Raw genomic sequence first — 17,131 nt, 5'->3', positions numbered from 1 at the left:
TACACCCTGAACTCGTTGCCAGCCAATCACAGGGCACATCGAGGCAAACAGCTGTACTCACAATCAAACCTAGGGGAAATTTAGTCTCCAAATAATGTTGCATGTTTTTGGGATGTGGGAGGAAACCGGAGTGCCTGGAGAAAACCCACACAGGCACAGGGAGAACATGCAAACTCCACACAGGTGGGGCAGGGATCGAACCTGGATCCTCAAAACTGTGAGCCCAAGGCTTTCACCAGCTGATCCACCGTACCGCCTCCAAAGAGTTCAGTTTTGCGCTTTTCCGACGATCGCAGTACATTTTCGCAGTATTTAACGGACTTGTTTAAATGTTGGTGAGCAAACTTTAAACGAGCTTTGATATGCCCCCCCAGCAATGGTCTTGCGTGGTGCATACACACCGTGGCCTCGCCGTACGCTACTCACTGTTTTCTTTGCGACAACAGTACCTCCTAAATCCAGTTGTTTTTTCAAGGTCTCAGGTGGTCCTTGACTCCTGGACAAATCTCGTACAGCTTTTTCTTTGCGCTCCTCTGTCAGAAATCTTTCGAGGAGCACCTGATTGAGGGAAAGTTATGGTAGTATGATAAGCATTTTACTGACATATTACACCCACAACAGTGCTCACTGGAACATTCTGGAGCTTAAATATGCGCCCGTAACCAATGCCGTGGTTATGTTTTGCAACAATTAGTTTGCCATGGTCTTGAGACAGCTCTCTGCTCTAACTAATCTAAAGATTTTGTGTGTTGTCTTGCCTTTCCATGCCTTTTTGCTACCTCCCTTTCTTGTTCAAAACTTTTCCCATGTGTCATTTCATACTTTTACACACAATTTATGATTTTATTTATTTCTTTGTAGGAATCACTTAGATGGAAATATATATGAGAAAAATTATTGTAAATATAATTTCAGGTCATCAATTGAAGACTCTAAATTGCCCCTAGGTGTGATTGTGAGTGTGACAGTTGTCTGTCTCCATGTGCCCTCCGATTGGCTGGCAACCAGTTCAGTGTGTACCCCGCCTCCTGCCCGAGCTGGGATAGGCTCCAGCACTCCCGTGACGCTTGTGAGGATAAGCGGCTCAGAAAATGGATGGATGAATTCAACTAATAAATGGCTTTCCACAATATTCTATTTATTGACTTGCAAAATGTGATAAAAAAAACAGGGAAACAAGAAAAATAGATTATATAATCTCTGAAACATTGATGAAGGCTAAATCTTCATTTTCAATGTTAATATGCTACATTTTGCAAAGATCTATGGTTCATTATTCGAGTAAGGAAAATTAACCATGAAGGTAGTGTGTGTTCAATTGTGCATATAGAACATGAACATTATGTAAGGTTTAGTATATTTATTGTAGTTGAGAGGAGTATGATGCAGTACAGTCCTACGCAAATTTTCCAAAATTCTACATTGTTAAATCAATACCTTCTCGTGCGGTGACAATCAAAAGTAAATTGTTACCTTGGTAACATTTAAAAGGGGGCAAACACAGCGAGTTTCTGTGGGTTGTGTCCGCCACGATATTTAAAGACTCATAATAGAAACGGGAAAAAAAAAAAAATAATAATGGTGATGACGACACAACGATGCCTTCAGGGCCCGTCTCTCAAGTGGGATCTTTGAAAGTAATTCCCCAAACGCATGACCGCGTGCCTGCCTTTCGACCGCACCCACTCCTCCACACGAGCACACCTCAGCTCACCGTTATTAGTTCGTTAGTGACACAATCCCGACAGCGTTTTTGCACTCCCGTCCGTCCTCGTCCCAAATGGCTAAAGTGACAGCTCTTCTCTCCATTTTCGGTAAGTTGGAGTTTCTTTGGGATGCTTTTTGGGGGAGTTTTTTTTTTTTTTCCAATTCAAGAGTCGAATGATTTTAATGTGTGATTTTAAATCATGATATGAGTGCATGACATTTGGAGTAAGGCTATAGATAAAGGGAATATGTTGGATCAAGTGGGATTACCAAATGTGACCCAGATCTGTCATTATTTATTATAGGAGTTCGCTAAAAAAAAAATTCCCCTCACATGTTATAGCTTGTTTTTCTTCAACTGCAAACCAACCATTCTTTTACTTACATTTGTAAACAATTTTCTTGTAATGAACTAAACAGAAAAGATCAGTCTGTTCAATTCAAAAAGGGAAGCACAGATTTATTGAACAGGTTAGAAAATACTTTTTACACGGGCGAGTCAGAGCTATTTTCTGTATTGAAAATCGTCTTGATTGTTTGTGTGATATCAATATTACTTTGAATTTTAATTTTTTTAATTCATGAAATAATGTATTTTGCCGTTTTGCAGTTTTTGAAGTGAACCTTCCGAAATACAGTTATACGCCGTACTGTATTTCGATTTCATACGATGCATGTCAGCCAAAGAAGATCAATTAATCTTTATAAAATTAAATTAAATTAAATAAGCAGCAAATCTTAGCTCCGCCGATGCTAAAACGAGGCAACCCTTGATCCTTGAACGTTTTTCACATCCTTTATAATGTTGAACTTTTTTTTAATCGACAAGAGAAGGAAAACAGGCACATTCTCATCTCTTTTTTTTTTTAACAATACTACAAGGTTAACATCCACCAGCCTCATTTTATATACGTGGCCATTTTTTCCCACATTATTCAAATTTGGCTGGGTTGTCAACCACTCTTCTCTGCTAACAATCAACATTCGAGACTCTTTTTCATTTTGCAGTGGCTTAAATTAACTTTTGAAGGTTCACCGAGTGTCATCCTAACCGTGAGAAGGCCGGTGAAAGTGTCTGCGTCATGTACGTGTACATTATACACAATAGACGGGTTTAAACCAGAATGATCTGGTTACGTTTAGTGTTAGCTAACATTTTCTGGTTGCACAAATGAGACTCCTGCAGCGTTGTCGTCAAACAAGTAAAAACATGAAGAAGAGGCAACGGAGCAGCAGAATAGGGGAAGCAGATTTTGTCCTCGTTGGAGGTAATTACGGAAGCGTATTGCACACAAAAAAAAATTCCTGATTTTTGGGCTAATTTTTTCTGTTTTCAGGCTATTTTTTTCTGTTTTTATGACTAATATTTTCCCCCGTTTTTCGGACAGTTTTTTTCTGTTTTTCAGATTATTTTCTTCTCCCTGTTTTTCGGGGTAATTCTGTATTATGAATAAACCCGAAAACAGAAAAAAATTGCCCAAAAACAGGATTTTTTTTTGTGTGTGTCACAGCAATACACTTTTCGGGCTATTTTTTTGTTTTTATTATTAGGACTGATATTTTTCCCCTTGTTTTTCTGACTATTTTTTTTGTTTTTGGGACAATTTTTTTTCTCGTTGTTTCGGGCTAATTCCATATTATAAATAAGACCGAAAAAACTTGCCCAAAAAACAGGATTTTTGTGTGTGTGTGTGTGTGTGACAGCAATACGCTTTCCGGACTATTTTTTTTCTCTTGTTTTTAGAACTAATATTTTCCCCCCTGTTTTTCCGACTATTTTCTTTCTGTTTTTCGGACTAATATTTTTCCCTCTGTTTTTTGGGCTAATTCTGAATTATAAATAAGACCGAAAAACAGGAAAAAAAAAATGCCCGAAAAACAGAATTTTTGTGTGTGTGACAGCAATATGCTTCCGTAGGTAATTGATACAGAGAATATATTTTTTTTTGTAGGGGAGGGGGCGCAATTCCGTTGTGGTTTGCTCATTTTGTCACTAAAGGGCGCTAAAAGACAGAAATTGTGTCTGCAAGGAGCGCCGATAGACTGGTGTTGAGAGACAAATGTAGTACCAGTGGAAGTAGTAGTAGTGTAGTAGTACTGTAGTCGTAATGGCGGTGGATGAGAAAACGAGGAAAAAAAGAGAAAGAGACATGAGAAAGTAGAAAATGAGGATAAGTGCTAGGTGTAATCATTCCAGCAGTAGTCACAGTAGTGGTTGTAATTGTACTAGTAAAACTGGTAGTAGTGTAATTACCGGTGGAAGCGGTAATAGTTGCGATATTAGTTGTAGTCTAAGCAGTAGTGTTATAGGTGCCGTCATAAATAGAAACAGTCTTTGTAGTAGGAGTAGAAATAGTAGTTATAGTGACAGTAGTAGTGGTTGGAATGGTAGGAGTTAAAACAGCAGTAGTAGCATATAGTAGTAGGAGTACTAATAATAGAACCTGCAACAGAAGTTGTTCTGTAAGTGGTTGTAGAAGTCATATAAAAAGTAGTAGGAAAAGTAGTTACAGTGGCAGTAGTACTGGTCGTACTGTAGTTATGTTAATGGTAATACTAGTAACAACAGTAGTTGCAATGTAACTGGTTGTAGTAGTATTATGAGAGATAGTTATAGTTGCAGTAGTAGCGGTTACACTTGTAGTACTTCTAGTAGTATAGTGACAGTAATACTAGTAGCAATAGTAGTTGTATGAGTTATAGGAGTAGTAATACGATATGTAGTCATAATAAAATCTGTGGACGTAGTAGTCGTAGTAGTGCTACCACTATCACTAGTAGTCATACTGGCAGTAGTAGCTGAAGTACAGTACGATTGGTATTTAGTCATAGTAGTAGTAGAAGTGTTGGTAATAATAGTTGTAGTGATAGTAGTATTAGTTTTCGTAGGATCAGCAATACAGTAGTTGTGGTGTTGTTAGCAGAAATGATTTTATTTCTGAATGCCTGAGAAACAACTCTCGTCACGTAATTTGTCAATTTTCATTTTTTTTTTAGGATTGTGCAAATCATTTCGACTTTTATGGTAGAATAATACATAACGCATGTGGTGTTTGTGTTCAACAGGCGTCATGCTGCTGTGGCCTTTTGTGCTGACAAAGAGCATCTCGGCCATACTTCAGACTACGCACACTGACTCCTCCATGTCTGCAGGTATACCCGACAGACAGATACAGTAGTTATAAAAAGTCTACACACCCCTCTTGAAATGCCAGGTTTATGTATTATACAATATATATATATATATATATATATATATTATTCTACCATTAATTTAACCTGTAATTTGAACACCTCAGTTTAATTTTAGGGCAAAACAAACAAGTGAAATGATGTAGTTGCACAAGTGTGCACACCCCCCTCCTATTCCGTGTTCAGACGTTCTAGTAGGCTTTTCCTACATGGGTTGTTTGAACGGAAAACCAACACGTATATCTCTGCTTCCACCTCAGGCCAGGGAGAAAGGCTCTCCCACTTGGTGAAACGCACCACGCACAACTGCGACGCCGCTTACGCCAACTACTGCATGAACGGAGGTCAGTGCATGCTGCTGGTGGACATCAAGGAGCACCACTGCAAGTAAGCACGTACTATACACGGAGGATTGCTCATACACCGTGTATACCGCACGGCGCGTTCTGAACGAAGTGAATCCACGCCGCAGGTGCCTCAGTGGTTTCTACGGGCCCCGCTGTAGCAACCTAGAACTGGTCTTCAAGCCGGTAGGAGAGGAGCAGATCATCTTCATCATCTTCTGCGTGATTCTGCTGTCCGTGGGCCTGGCTGGACTGCTCTACTTGTGCTGCAAGTGGTACGTGTGCGCCATTCGGAAAAGATTAGCGTGCGTCTTCTCCGGATTATGATTCCTGGAAATAATCAGCATCAAAATTATAATGATAAGGTGGTTTTGTCGGTCAATGTCAAAAGTCTTATTTCTTGTTATTAATTCTCAGATCACTTTTGATTTAATTAATTAATTAAAATCACGTTTAATTGAAGTAATTTTATTTAAATTTTATTTTATTTATTCTATTTAACCTTTTTTTTTTCAATCATCATTTGGAAACTCAACCTGGAAATACAATTAGGATTAATGCATAGTTGCCCATGTCATATTTGTGCGGTTTTGGAAAACAAGAAAAAAAAATCCCACATTTAAAAAATCTTGTGTGTTGCTAAATTGGTTCCGGTGCTTGTGTTTGAAATGTTTCATAGCAACTTTTTGTGTTTTTTTTTGTGCTGCAGGTATAAGAAGAATAACCGCAGCCCCCAGCAGAAGCAGCAAGGCTACTGAGTCCAGTCAATGTAGTCTCCCTGCTACAAATGACTAAATGAACCCCTTTTATAACTTTTTTTTAATGTTAGTTTTTTTAATATAAATCTTGCACTTTAGCGTTTGCCGTGGTTTTTGGCTTGTATTTATTTATACCTTTCTGCATTTTCTATGCCCCGAAAAAATTGCCACATGTGTAGTCAGAAAGGATGTTGCTAATTTATTGCTATAAAGATTCTGTGTGTCCAATGGAAGTTGTCCAACAAACAAATAAAAATAATAAACCTTGCACTGGTTTATTTTTTAAGCATAAAACTCATGTTTGTTGTTGTTGTTTTTTTACCTTTAACCAAGAATCTACAAATACACAAAGAAATAAAACCCCACAATGTTTAGCAAGCACACTGGTATTTTTTATTTATTTAATTTGTGTGTGTGTGTGTGTGTGTGTCATATTGTGACAATTAAAAATAACTTTGGTAAATATACTCATGGGTTAAATTATGCATTACCCCCATGATTTAAAATAATACTTAGGTGTCTTAAAACATCCCTGACATGCTTTTGGAAAGCCCTCAAGGGTCAAAACACTATTTAAAATCAGTTTCCGCTATTAAAAATGAATAAAAATGCCATTAATCCCTCCCATGCGCTCATAAAACCCCAACAAACAACTTTGTGACATATTTCTTTAAATCAAGAAAAATATCATTCCACCTTTATGGAATTAACTAAACATTTGCAATAAAAGCAGGTTAAATGTAAAGAATGAAATCAAATGCGTGTCAAGATATCATGCATTCAATGTGAGTTTTCTTCCAGTGGAGGCACGGTGGGTCAACTGGTAAAGCGTTGGCCTCACAGTTCTGAGGTCCCGGGTTCAACCTGTGTGGAGTTTGCATGTTCTCCCCAAACCTCCGTATTTCCTCCGGGCACTCCGGTTTCCTCCCACATCCTAAAAACATGCAACATTAATTGGACATTCAATTGCCCCTAGGTGTGATTGTGAGTGCGGCTGTTTGTAGTATCGATGCGCCCTGCGATTGGCAGCAACCAGTTCAGGGTGTGCCCCCCCCCCCAGCCCGTTGACAGCTGGGATAGGCTCCAGTACTCCCCGCGACCCTCGTAAGGATAAGCGGCAAAGAAAATGGTGTATGTGTTCTGGCCACCGGGTGGCGGTATAACACAGACGCATCAACACGAAGAAGACGTCAAAACTGCTCAGTGGGCTGCAGTAAATTCATCATTTCTCACAGAGGATCAAGAATATATGCCTGTGAGTAGAGGTGCCATTATTTATCCTAAAGAAATAATAATTTAGATACAAAATTGGTAAAGTTTGTTTATTCAACACTTTGATTAGGGTCTTACAGGAAAACCAATAAATGTCACATTAACATTTTCCACATGAATGCGTAATGCAAAACAATGCGTCCCGACACTTGCGTGTCGGGTTAATGTACAAACGCCATCGTACTCCGCACACGTTATTTAGTATTCATTAGCTACTAAAATGGAACTAGTGAGCTGTTTCGGACTACTGAATTGTTCATGTCAGTGTACTCTCTATCCTAATGAGAGCAATAACCCAAGGTAAACATTAACCCGACATTTGCAGCGTCGTCACCCACCCCAAACGATTCTAGAGAATATTTTGCTGTCGTCAGAGGCGTGTTGTGGTTATGATCTCATGGTTGCGTGTCAGTATGTCAGTGAGCAGAAGATTTGCACTCATCCGCATCTTTGCATGCACTTTGGTACATTTTCAAAAATCAACGTACACGTGCTACAGACGCACATTTTATATTAAGATTCTGACATGTCACGATAACAATCGGATTTCTAATTGCGGAGAAGCTCCGCTTTCATTGGTACACGTTGTCCCGGATCATTTTTATATTTTGCCTTGGGATACGCGGCGCGTGGATGCGGATTTGTTTGTGCGCTTCCCTTCGGGCTTCTTTTTCAGACTTTCCGCCCACGTTCCTACGCGACACCCCAAACAAAACGTGCCGAGAACTCCCGACATTCCACGCGAGGACAAACCGAGGATGTGCAGACACAACAACAGCAGCTCATCCACCGTCGCGCCCTCCCCGCCCAAAGATCTACAGGAATAGTAACACTCACCGTCGATTCATCCCATAAAAACACAAAGCCACGCCCAATTGCAGGGCGCCACACTCTTCAATGTGCCACCTGAGCTCATTCTGTTAAACATAAAAAAAAAAAAAATCCATTAAATCATTTCAAATGGCCTTAGATACTATATTGATTAGTCATGAAATAAGTGATGATGAACTTTGTTCACGACAACGAGGAAATATCATTGGAATTCTTACATGTTAATTCCTTCAAAAGCCAGCAAGTGTTTCGACTAAAGGCGCCGAAGCGCTGCCCCGCTCCACGGTCAAAAATGTGCGTCAAATACTTCTGCTACAACCTGGAAAAGTGGAAGTTACTTAGCCAAGCATCTTTTTCATGAATAAACAGAACTGGCATGGTTTAGCTGAGAAAATATATCTGCTTAAAGTTTCCGGTGGCGGATATTTATCCCATTGGGCTGTCATGGGGATATTCCACACAAAGACAACGAGGCACTCGCATGCTGACATGCAAGTGCAAAGCCACGGTCCACGTGCTGCCTAACAAGTTGGACTTTTTATCTTTTTTTTTTTTCAGACTCTTTTCACTGTTCCTGTGTCTCTGCTTGACAGAGGCGCTTTTGCGACCAACAACGAGGATCTAAGCCGCCACAGTATGTATCTGATCTGTTTTGTTGGCGTTTGGCATAACCAGCTAGCTAACGACCTGTCGCAACCGCTCCAGATAAGTGCTGATGTGGACAAAGGCACTTACAGTTAGTTCTTATATTGTGAGGAGGGAACACACACGCCCAAGCCGGAGTGCGTAACCTGACATTGTCTTAAAATCAGGAAAACTGAAATGGGAGCGCCAAAACTGGGTACAACATAGTTCTCTGTCTTTTCACATTCCTAGCATCTGAAGTATCTACAGTATCTAGTATGAAAAGAAATATCACAAGTTACCTTCCATGCGCTTCAAAGCCACAATTTGTACCTCGTTTGTTCAGAGCTTGAGACCTCTTTTGTGGTCTGGTGTCAAACTCAGGCCCCCAGGGCCAGACCCGGTCCTCCACATCACTTTATTTGGCCCGTGAAAACAAATCATCATTATCATCATCATCATCATCACCAGCATCATCAACAACACCAACAACTTCCTGTTTCTTACTCAAATACCAAAATGGCAAATTTCCTCTATGTAAAATTTGCCTCTCCAGTATTTTATATATCTTAAGCATTATTTTGTTACCAATAAAAAACATTTGCCCAAACAAATTTTTACTGACCATTGATTTCAAAACTACTTAATCAATTAGTGATGTCCATATAATAAAAAAAAAGTGATGCTATCATAGCTAAATATTGAGTCACAATAATTATGCCCTTCCCCTGAAGGAAACCGCAACTACAACGTTGCCAATATTTGAGTAATATTTGTCCAAATTTGAAAACTTGTCCATTTTTTTTATTACCCAACTGCGCGTGTGCGTGTTTTCCAGACAAAGGCGCAAGTCTCGCTACGTGACCATATAAGGAACGCGGAAGTCGTAACAATTAAGGCAGGTTGGACAAAATGCGGCCGGCGGGTCTTTTAATGGACACGAGGGCCCGGATGGAATAAATGAATTGAATATAAACTGCTTTGGATTCATTCTTCCCCCGCGCAGTGGGCTTTTCGTCTGTAAAAAGGGCCTGGGGGATGCAAAACGTGTTGCCCCGAGTTAGTTAATCATTGTACATACACACACACAGTCACACATAGTCCCACGCGTCCTTCTGTGGAGCTCAAAGGCAGGCGCACGCCTATAAAGGGTGCGGGGTGGGCCCAACCCCAGCAGAGGTTGAGCGAGCACGGCACGGTCTCCTTCATCCACGCACTCCCCACTTGTCAGGCGAGCTGACTTCCAGGCACACACTCTTTCCTCCTGGGATATGAACACCTTCGTCCTCACCTGCCTCCTCTGCTTCGGTAAGTCCCGTTTCGAACTGACCCGGTCGTGTTGATAACGAAAAAAAGGGGGGATGAAAAGGAAGAGACAGAGAGAGCTTAAGGAAATAGGGAATGTTAGTAAGGACTCATTTTGGTAAAAGAAGGAGTGTCACACTTGTAATACACCCGGAATCGAACGGCGGTTTGTCTCCTGCGGACCACGTGTGTTCCACGATGTGCTATAAGACCTAGCCTAATTAAATCAATGAATTTATCTGTGTTCTATACTGGCTCTACTACTTGTACTAAAATGCAAGAAAAAATTCAACCTATATTTGAAATGGATGGATGGACATTTTATTGAAATTAATTTATTGAAAAAAAAAAATATATATATATATATTGGCTCAATTTAAATGAGAGAAATCCTGTGCCCCGGGCAGTATTAGAGCTTTTTTACACGCCCCTGGTAGTATAAAGTCAAGTCATTGGACGGAATTGTCAACAATGTTCTGTGTTTCAGTACTTTTCAGTGATCTGGCCCCTCAGGGATCTGAGGCGTCGTCCTCCGGCGAGTTCGGCATCGTGACCGTGGTGGGCTCGGCCTCAGGGGAAGGCCTCCGGGTTGTGCAGGGTCATGTGGACGACGACGTGGACTTTGAGGAACTCGCAAGTACGCTTCCTTCCGTTCACGCAAAAAACACAGACTACTGTACCATTTATTTAAATGACAATCACTGGATAAACACTTACATGAATAAACATTATCTTTTTGAAATATTATTTATTGCATAAACGTTAATTTGACAGTTGGCTTGCTGTTCTGTAAGAAAACAGCAGTGGTTTTACATCTCACGCATGGATTATGCCGCATATAATCCCCGTCCAAAAAATATAAAATCAAAATATATTGTGTGATAGAAAAAGTAAAAACAAAAACAAAATTTCCACTTTTAATTGGATAGCGATTATTTTGTTTATAATGACTTAAAGATTTTCCAAATGAATCCATTAATCTATGCACTGTGTGACTTTCTCATAAAATAAACTAAATAGTTGCATATTTAGATTAATTAGTGTCTAAATCTTTTTTTCACAAAAAATTAACTGTTTCATCCAAGTTTTATGAAACATTTTCTGTCCCCAAAAACAAACAATTGTGTCATCCTAGTTTGATTAAATAAATACAGACACCGCAACAAATATTTTTCATTTGAGTTGCGAGCAAAAAACAAAAAAAGAGTTGTAGCTAGGCTGCTAGTGATTAAAAAAAAGCAAAATATTGTTTGTGTATTTAACAAAGCAGATTAACTTTTTTTGAACGTAAATCCGCTAGTTTCGTGCTAAAACACAACGCCAAACGCCATAGATATGCTACTAAAACCAGCATTGACGTGATTTTTTTTAAACCTTTGAGCAACTCATACAAGAACACCAGCTGTCGCAACACATGCAGACAGAACGTTACAAAAACACTCACAGGCATCTGGTTTTTATGAAATATAGTGTTATTGTAGTGACAAGTTTTTTTTCTGAGTTCTCATCTGGTGTCCTGAATATCATCCAATCGTGACTGCTTCCAGGTGACTTCCTGAGAGATGACGGGAAGAAAAAGAAAGGCAAAGGCAAGAAGAAGAGCAAACAGAAGAGTGCAAGTACCACTGCGTTCAACCCAGAGCACTCGCACTCCAGTCAAGGGCGCACCTCCGGCATGGAGACCACCCAGAACCCCTGCAACTCCACCCACCTGGACTACTGCATCCACGGCAGCTGCCAGCGCATGGAAGGCGTGCAGGACCCCGTGTGCATGTGAGTCCGAAGACCAGGTCTTTGTGTGTGTGTGTAAATGCCAGTGGTTGAAAGTAACAAAATCCAAATATCCAAATATTTAAAAAAAAGCTTTCATTATTAATCAATGATTAATCAATTGAGTCTTTTTTCTTTTGTATCTATACTTGAGTGCCTTATAATTTGGCGCCGCTTCCTGAAATTTGTGCTTTGGCTAAAATTTTAATCAAGAGTACACATCAGACGCTCCGCCACTAGATATCGGAGCATGTTAGTAAAATGGGATTCATTTCCGCTTCTGTTCAAAATCAGAACAGGAATCAACTTTATTGGCTAAGTATGCCACAAGACACACGAGGAATTCTAGCCACTCTAGTTTTGTGAGCTGCTGCATTGTTCACCTTTCGAAAACATTTTTGGAAGATAACACAACACAGGCGTTATTAGTGTTTATATTTTTTTTTTTTTTTTTTTTGATGATCAGTGGCAGATGTTAATCCGGACTTTGATGGACACTTCTTCTTTTTCTGTCGGCTTGTCCCGTTAGGGGTCGCCCGCAGCGTGTCATCTTTTTCCATCTAAGCCTATTAAGGGCTTTTTGGTTGACCGCAACTTTGAGGTGCAAGGGTTGGGGACCTTTTTTTCAGTAGAAAAACTGCACAGATCTATTTAACCTTACTAATAATATCATCGGGCGTGTTTTTGGTCAAATTAATAGCAACTTGAAATCTGCTATACGTGTCGCTGCTGTGTTCAAGTGGGAGCAAACAATGTGAATGCTTGGCTCTAGCAAGATATGTTTCGGTTGCCACCTTGTTTACCATTGTAATGACGACACCCTAATAAATTATATCCATCCATTTTCTTAGCCGCTTATCCTCACAAGGAGCCTATCCCAGCTGGCAACGGGCAGGAGGCGGGGTTACACCCTGAACTGGTTGCCTCCCAATCGCAGGGCACATGGAGACAAACAGTCGCACTCACAATTACACCTCGGGGCAATTTAGAGTGTCCAATCAATGTTGCATGCTTTTGGGATGTGGGAGGAAACCAAAGTGCCCGAGAAAACCAACGCAGGCACGGGGAGAACATGCAAACTCCACACAGGTGGATCCGGGATTGAACCTGGGACCTCAGAACTGTGAGGCCAACGCTTTACCATCTGAAAAAAATTATACCATAAATCATTTTTCAGCATGTAACATTAGCAATAAGTCGAGGCCCCGTAGCCCAGTGGTTAGAGCAGTGGTTTGGTAAACCAGGGGTTGTGGGTTCGTATCTAGGGGGCCTCCACTCCCCTTGTGGTACCTTGGGATCGACTCCAGCTCGGTGATGGTGTCGATATCTGCCCTGTGACTGACTAGCGAGCAGTTCAGGATGTTGTCCGCCTTTCGCCCGAAGCTAGCTGGGGTAGGCTCCAGCTTTCCACCAACGCTTGAGGTTAAGCGGCTTGGATAATGACATGGCATTAGCGATAGAACATCATGCTATGTGCTAGCTGTTCTGTTCATTCAAGAGCGCTATGATGTTTGAAAGCGTTATAAGTCAACATCCTTCGTTCGGTAAGATTGTCCATTTGTGCAATTTTTGCAGCTGCATGAAGGGTTACGACGGCGAGCGCTGCGGGATCCAAACTTTGGGGACCACCGGGACCGAGTCGGAGCACAGCAGCGATACCGAGCGGGTCCAGATGGGCTTGGTCATCACCGCCGTGGTTCTGTCCTTAATCAGCTGCACCGCCGTCATGCTCATGGCCTGCGCACAGTGAGTAGGCCGGAACGCCGTCCGTTGGAGTTTCGGGTTTTGAAACTGCTATCAAAATTCGACTGTAGCCTCACTTCACTAACCTGTTCACCGCTAACGTATCCACTGCTGGTTTTAGCAACACTTGATGACAGTTGATAACAACTGATGACTATAGTTGTCAGCAAACAAAAAGTATCAACCATCTAAGAAATTAAATTATGACAGAAGAAACAAATCAGTATATAGAAGTTAGGGAGGAATTGACCTTGGTAAAATTTACCCCCGCGCCCCGCTCAAAAAAAAAAAAAAAAATCCCAATAACAAAAATAAAATTAAATGCAAATATTTTAGAATGTTGGATGATTATGTAGAATAATATTTAAAAAACAAAATCAAACGGTGAAAATGTGTCATCTTGTCTGTGAGGAAATTTGGAAGTTTCACTGTGTGACCTATAAAAAATTGAGCAATGTTGGTAACAGGAAAATATGAAGTAACTGTGTGCAGGTAAAAGTGTAAAAAAAATATATATCAATGTCAACGCCAAACCTCTGAAATGAGCAAGCACATCCTGTGAGTTGGCATCGAAACACGCTGACACATCAGAAAGCACACAACGCGCCCCAAGCGCACCCTCGCAGGAAGGACGTCATATACTTTTACTTTTTTTTTTCACCCAGCAACTAGCCAATCCCGTTAAGCTCTCGTTAGGCCTGATACACTTATTGGGATAACTCGTCGTGACCATATGTGTTCAAGCCCGTCCAAAGTCCACACTGTTCGGATTTTATGACTCAGTGGTGCGCCGGTTAAGGTGGCACTAAATTGATTAGAAGTGGAATTTATTACACATCACGAGCTGGGCGCCGCGCCACTAAAGAAGATGAAGATCATAAAAAAATGAGTGCAATACTCCTTAGTCATGCATACATCCATGCATATCATGCATTAGCAAAAGCCAAATGACCTCAAATAATATTTCATAATTTCAAAAGTATTCACATTTGCGTTTTTATTTCTCAATAGTGAAATCGAATTGATACTTTTTAGAGTAATGAGTCAATTTAACAGGAAAAAGACTACCTTACAATAAAAATTGAGTAAAATTATGAAAAAGAATTTGGAATTTGGCAAAAATGAGGTCATGTTCTTGTGATTAAAAAGCTGTAAATTTACAAATATTTAAAAATATTTACAACAGTAAAAAAATGTTTAGTGACAATCTAGTTATAATATTACTTGAAAATAAAGTTTGCTGTTATTAGAACAATGGAGTAATTATATTGAAACGTTTTTACAAGAAATAATGCATAAATAATACATGTAACAATGTGTCATGATGAGACCTTTTGTGCATACCTGTGACATGATTTGTTTGTATTAGCCAATAAATAGATCAGATAATAACCACATCCTGTGTGGTCTCCAGCTACAAGTCCCAAAAACACTTTCTGGCATCCCACCTGGGGAGCTGGTCGGAGCAGGAGAAACTGCAGAAACCTGCCCGCGATGTCGTGGTGTGAGACCGAGCCCACCGGCCGGGGCCCGGGAGGAGGTAAATTCTGACTCGTGCGCTCCCGACTCACTCACAGGAAATGACAAACACGTACAAGCCCGCCTGATGTTATTCCTCTAAATTCCATCCGAGAACCAACCCAAAACAAGCCCGCATCCCATTTCTTGTTAATGTGAAGCCAACCTTTTCAAAATCTCAGACATACTCATAGATTGCATCACGAGGAAAATGATGTCATGTTTCTGGATCCAGCAGGATGTCACATGACCAGAGAGGCAATCACAAGCAATGACTTTAGAAGGGGGAAGTAATATGGGGGAAAAACCGAGGATATGCAGCTGCTCTACTTTTCAAATGTAACTAAAATTGTAATTGTAGAAATTTCAAAAAACAACTACCATTCAATTAAAGTAAATATTTTCTCCCAGTTTCAGTTTTGTAAAATCTACAATTAAATTATGTAATATCGGTACATGCAATTACCGACGTCCCAATACTGATGTACTGTACTGAAAAATTAAATACAGTGCATCTGAAATGTACTTAACAAATGCACCGTAGTAGATTCAAACAAAAATGATTTCGTCATTTATGATTTTTTTTTATGAATTCTTTCTCCACAGAAAGTGTCACCTCCTCCAGATGACCAGAAGCAGAAGATCGGATAAGTGCTTCACTAGATGCAATGTAAACTGTCCAAAATTTCTCAGCTTTTAATTTATTTGATGTGATTATTTATCTGGATGAGTGTTTGGATTTTGAATTATTATTATTATTATTTTTATTATTATTACTACGACGCAGGTGTCTGTATTTGAGGATGTTGAGCATTCAGTCAACAGGCAGTGTTGCTTTTATTTATTGCACTGCTCTCGTGATAGGTCAGAGAAATTGTGCCTCAATATGGGGAACAAAAGAGATGACGTTTCAACAAAAATAAAGTGTCTCGGTGGTATTTGAGTCTGGGGTTTGTGTTTTCTCACCTCACGTTAATTCATTTCGTCACGGCCTACGTAGAGTTTTTAGAGAAACCTTGTGGGGACCAGAAAGCAGGTTCATTGTATGTATTCCTGAGCGCCCCCCACGCGTGATCCCCATGCCCCCAAGCAGGCGTTAAAGTTATTTTCATCCACTTGGCAAAATAGGTTCATATGGGTGCGGTAAGAGCGAGCCTTTAAGCTTTTGTATGTGTCGTCACGGCAACCAGGTAAACACAGTCAGCAGCTCCGGCTGGTCAATCCAAGTCGTTTCACTACAAGTTCAAACAAAGGACACCTGGAATTTCCAGGGTGGGGTTGCACTTTTATCTTTCATTCATTCACCTTTTTATGGAAGCGGAACGACATTCTTGTCAGACGTGCAGTGTCGTGATACAGGCTGCTCGCCAGTTTACAGGCCGCTTTGAACTCTGCTGATTTTGTAATACACTTAAAGGTCAAGTGTCACGCCTATAAACATTCTAAAAGAGATACTGTAACGAAAAATACATATAACATTATTCACTTCAATGTCCATATGAAAAAATAAATATGAGCGGAGAGCACGTCATCCATGCGCAAAGTTGCGGAAGTCTCATTCGACATCTAAGTGGTAGCCATATTGCTTGCATACTCTGTTCATTACGTCACATAGCGACATTCGTCATTGAAAACACGCTGTGCGACCTACTATGGGACGCGGAAGCTCTTTTCAAAGAAGAGAACAACCCACAATCGAGTGAAGTAACTGGGTCAATATTACCCTATGGTTTCGAGTCATATTTATATGATATGCGGGTCACTTCTAACTAACAACAGACTCCAAGACACTATGTATGACAGTATGTAGCATACTCGGGCGCGAGCGACGAAAATGCTGTAAAGCGGCCCGGCCAGGCCGTGCCCTGCGTCGAGCCACCACAGACTGGCGCCCCGACGAGCGAGCGCCACGATGAGGCACCCAGGTCGTCTCCGGAATAAGCCAACCCGGCCGAAACCATGATCGCGGCAGACGAGGCACGGCTTCGGCAAGGCTCTTCCAAAGCCGTGCTCGGCGCTGATGGGTACATCGACAAATTTAGAACCCCTGATTTTATTTATTCTGAG

The 17,131-nt window shown here is 40.7% G+C and overlaps 2 protein-coding genes across 2 annotated transcripts; both read left to right on the top strand.

The window, feature by feature from the left end:
• Positions 1–1,741: 1,741 nt before the first annotated feature.
• On the top strand, positions 1,742–6,241 carry LOC133499912 (proepiregulin-like). The gene is made up of 5 exons (XM_061818339.1): positions 1,742–1,814; positions 4,774–4,860; positions 5,160–5,286; positions 5,372–5,518; positions 5,953–6,241. The coding sequence occupies exons 1-5, from the start codon at positions 1,781–1,783 to the stop codon at positions 5,999–6,001; spliced, it is 444 nt and encodes a 147-aa protein (XP_061674323.1). The 5' UTR covers positions 1,742–1,780; the 3' UTR covers positions 6,002–6,241.
• Positions 6,242–9,918: 3,677 nt separating this feature from the next.
• Positions 9,919–15,908, top strand: areg (amphiregulin). Its single transcript, XM_061818236.1, has 6 exons — positions 9,919–10,036; positions 10,521–10,670; positions 11,581–11,806; positions 13,379–13,549; positions 14,961–15,086; positions 15,671–15,908. Exons 1-5 carry the CDS (start codon positions 10,000–10,002, stop codon positions 15,052–15,054), a joined length of 678 nt encoding a protein of 225 aa, XP_061674220.1. The 5' UTR covers positions 9,919–9,999; the 3' UTR covers positions 15,055–15,086; positions 15,671–15,908.
• The last annotated feature ends 1,223 nt before the right edge of the window (positions 15,909–17,131 follow it).

The sequence above is a fragment of the Syngnathoides biaculeatus genome, chromosome 4 (genome assembly GCF_019802595.1).
Source record: "Syngnathoides biaculeatus isolate LvHL_M chromosome 4, ASM1980259v1, whole genome shotgun sequence".
NCBI lineage: Eukaryota > Metazoa > Chordata > Actinopteri > Syngnathiformes > Syngnathidae > Syngnathoides > Syngnathoides biaculeatus.
This window is presented reverse-complemented; position numbering and strand designations above follow the sequence as displayed.

Excerpts from the sequence above, each read along its gene's own strand:
- LOC133499912 (XM_061818339.1), top strand. The coding sequence starts at position 1,781 with ATGGCTAAAGTGACAGCTCTTCTCTCCATTTTCG. Across the intron at positions 1,815-4,773 it reads AGCTCTTCTCTCCATTTTCG|GCGTCATGCTGCTGTGGCCT; the intron begins GTAAGTTGGAGT and ends TGTGTTCAACAG. Across the intron at positions 5,287-5,371 it reads ATCAAGGAGCACCACTGCAA|GTGCCTCAGTGGTTTCTACG; the intron begins GTAAGCACGTAC and ends TCCACGCCGCAG.
- areg (XM_061818236.1), top strand. The coding sequence starts at position 10,000 with ATGAACACCTTCGTCCTCACCTGCCTCCTCTGCTTCG. Across the intron at positions 10,037-10,520 it reads CACCTGCCTCCTCTGCTTCG|TACTTTTCAGTGATCTGGCC; the intron begins GTAAGTCCCGTT and ends TCTGTGTTTCAG. Across the intron at positions 11,807-13,378 it reads GTGCAGGACCCCGTGTGCAT|CTGCATGAAGGGTTACGACG; the intron begins GTGAGTCCGAAG and ends CAATTTTTGCAG.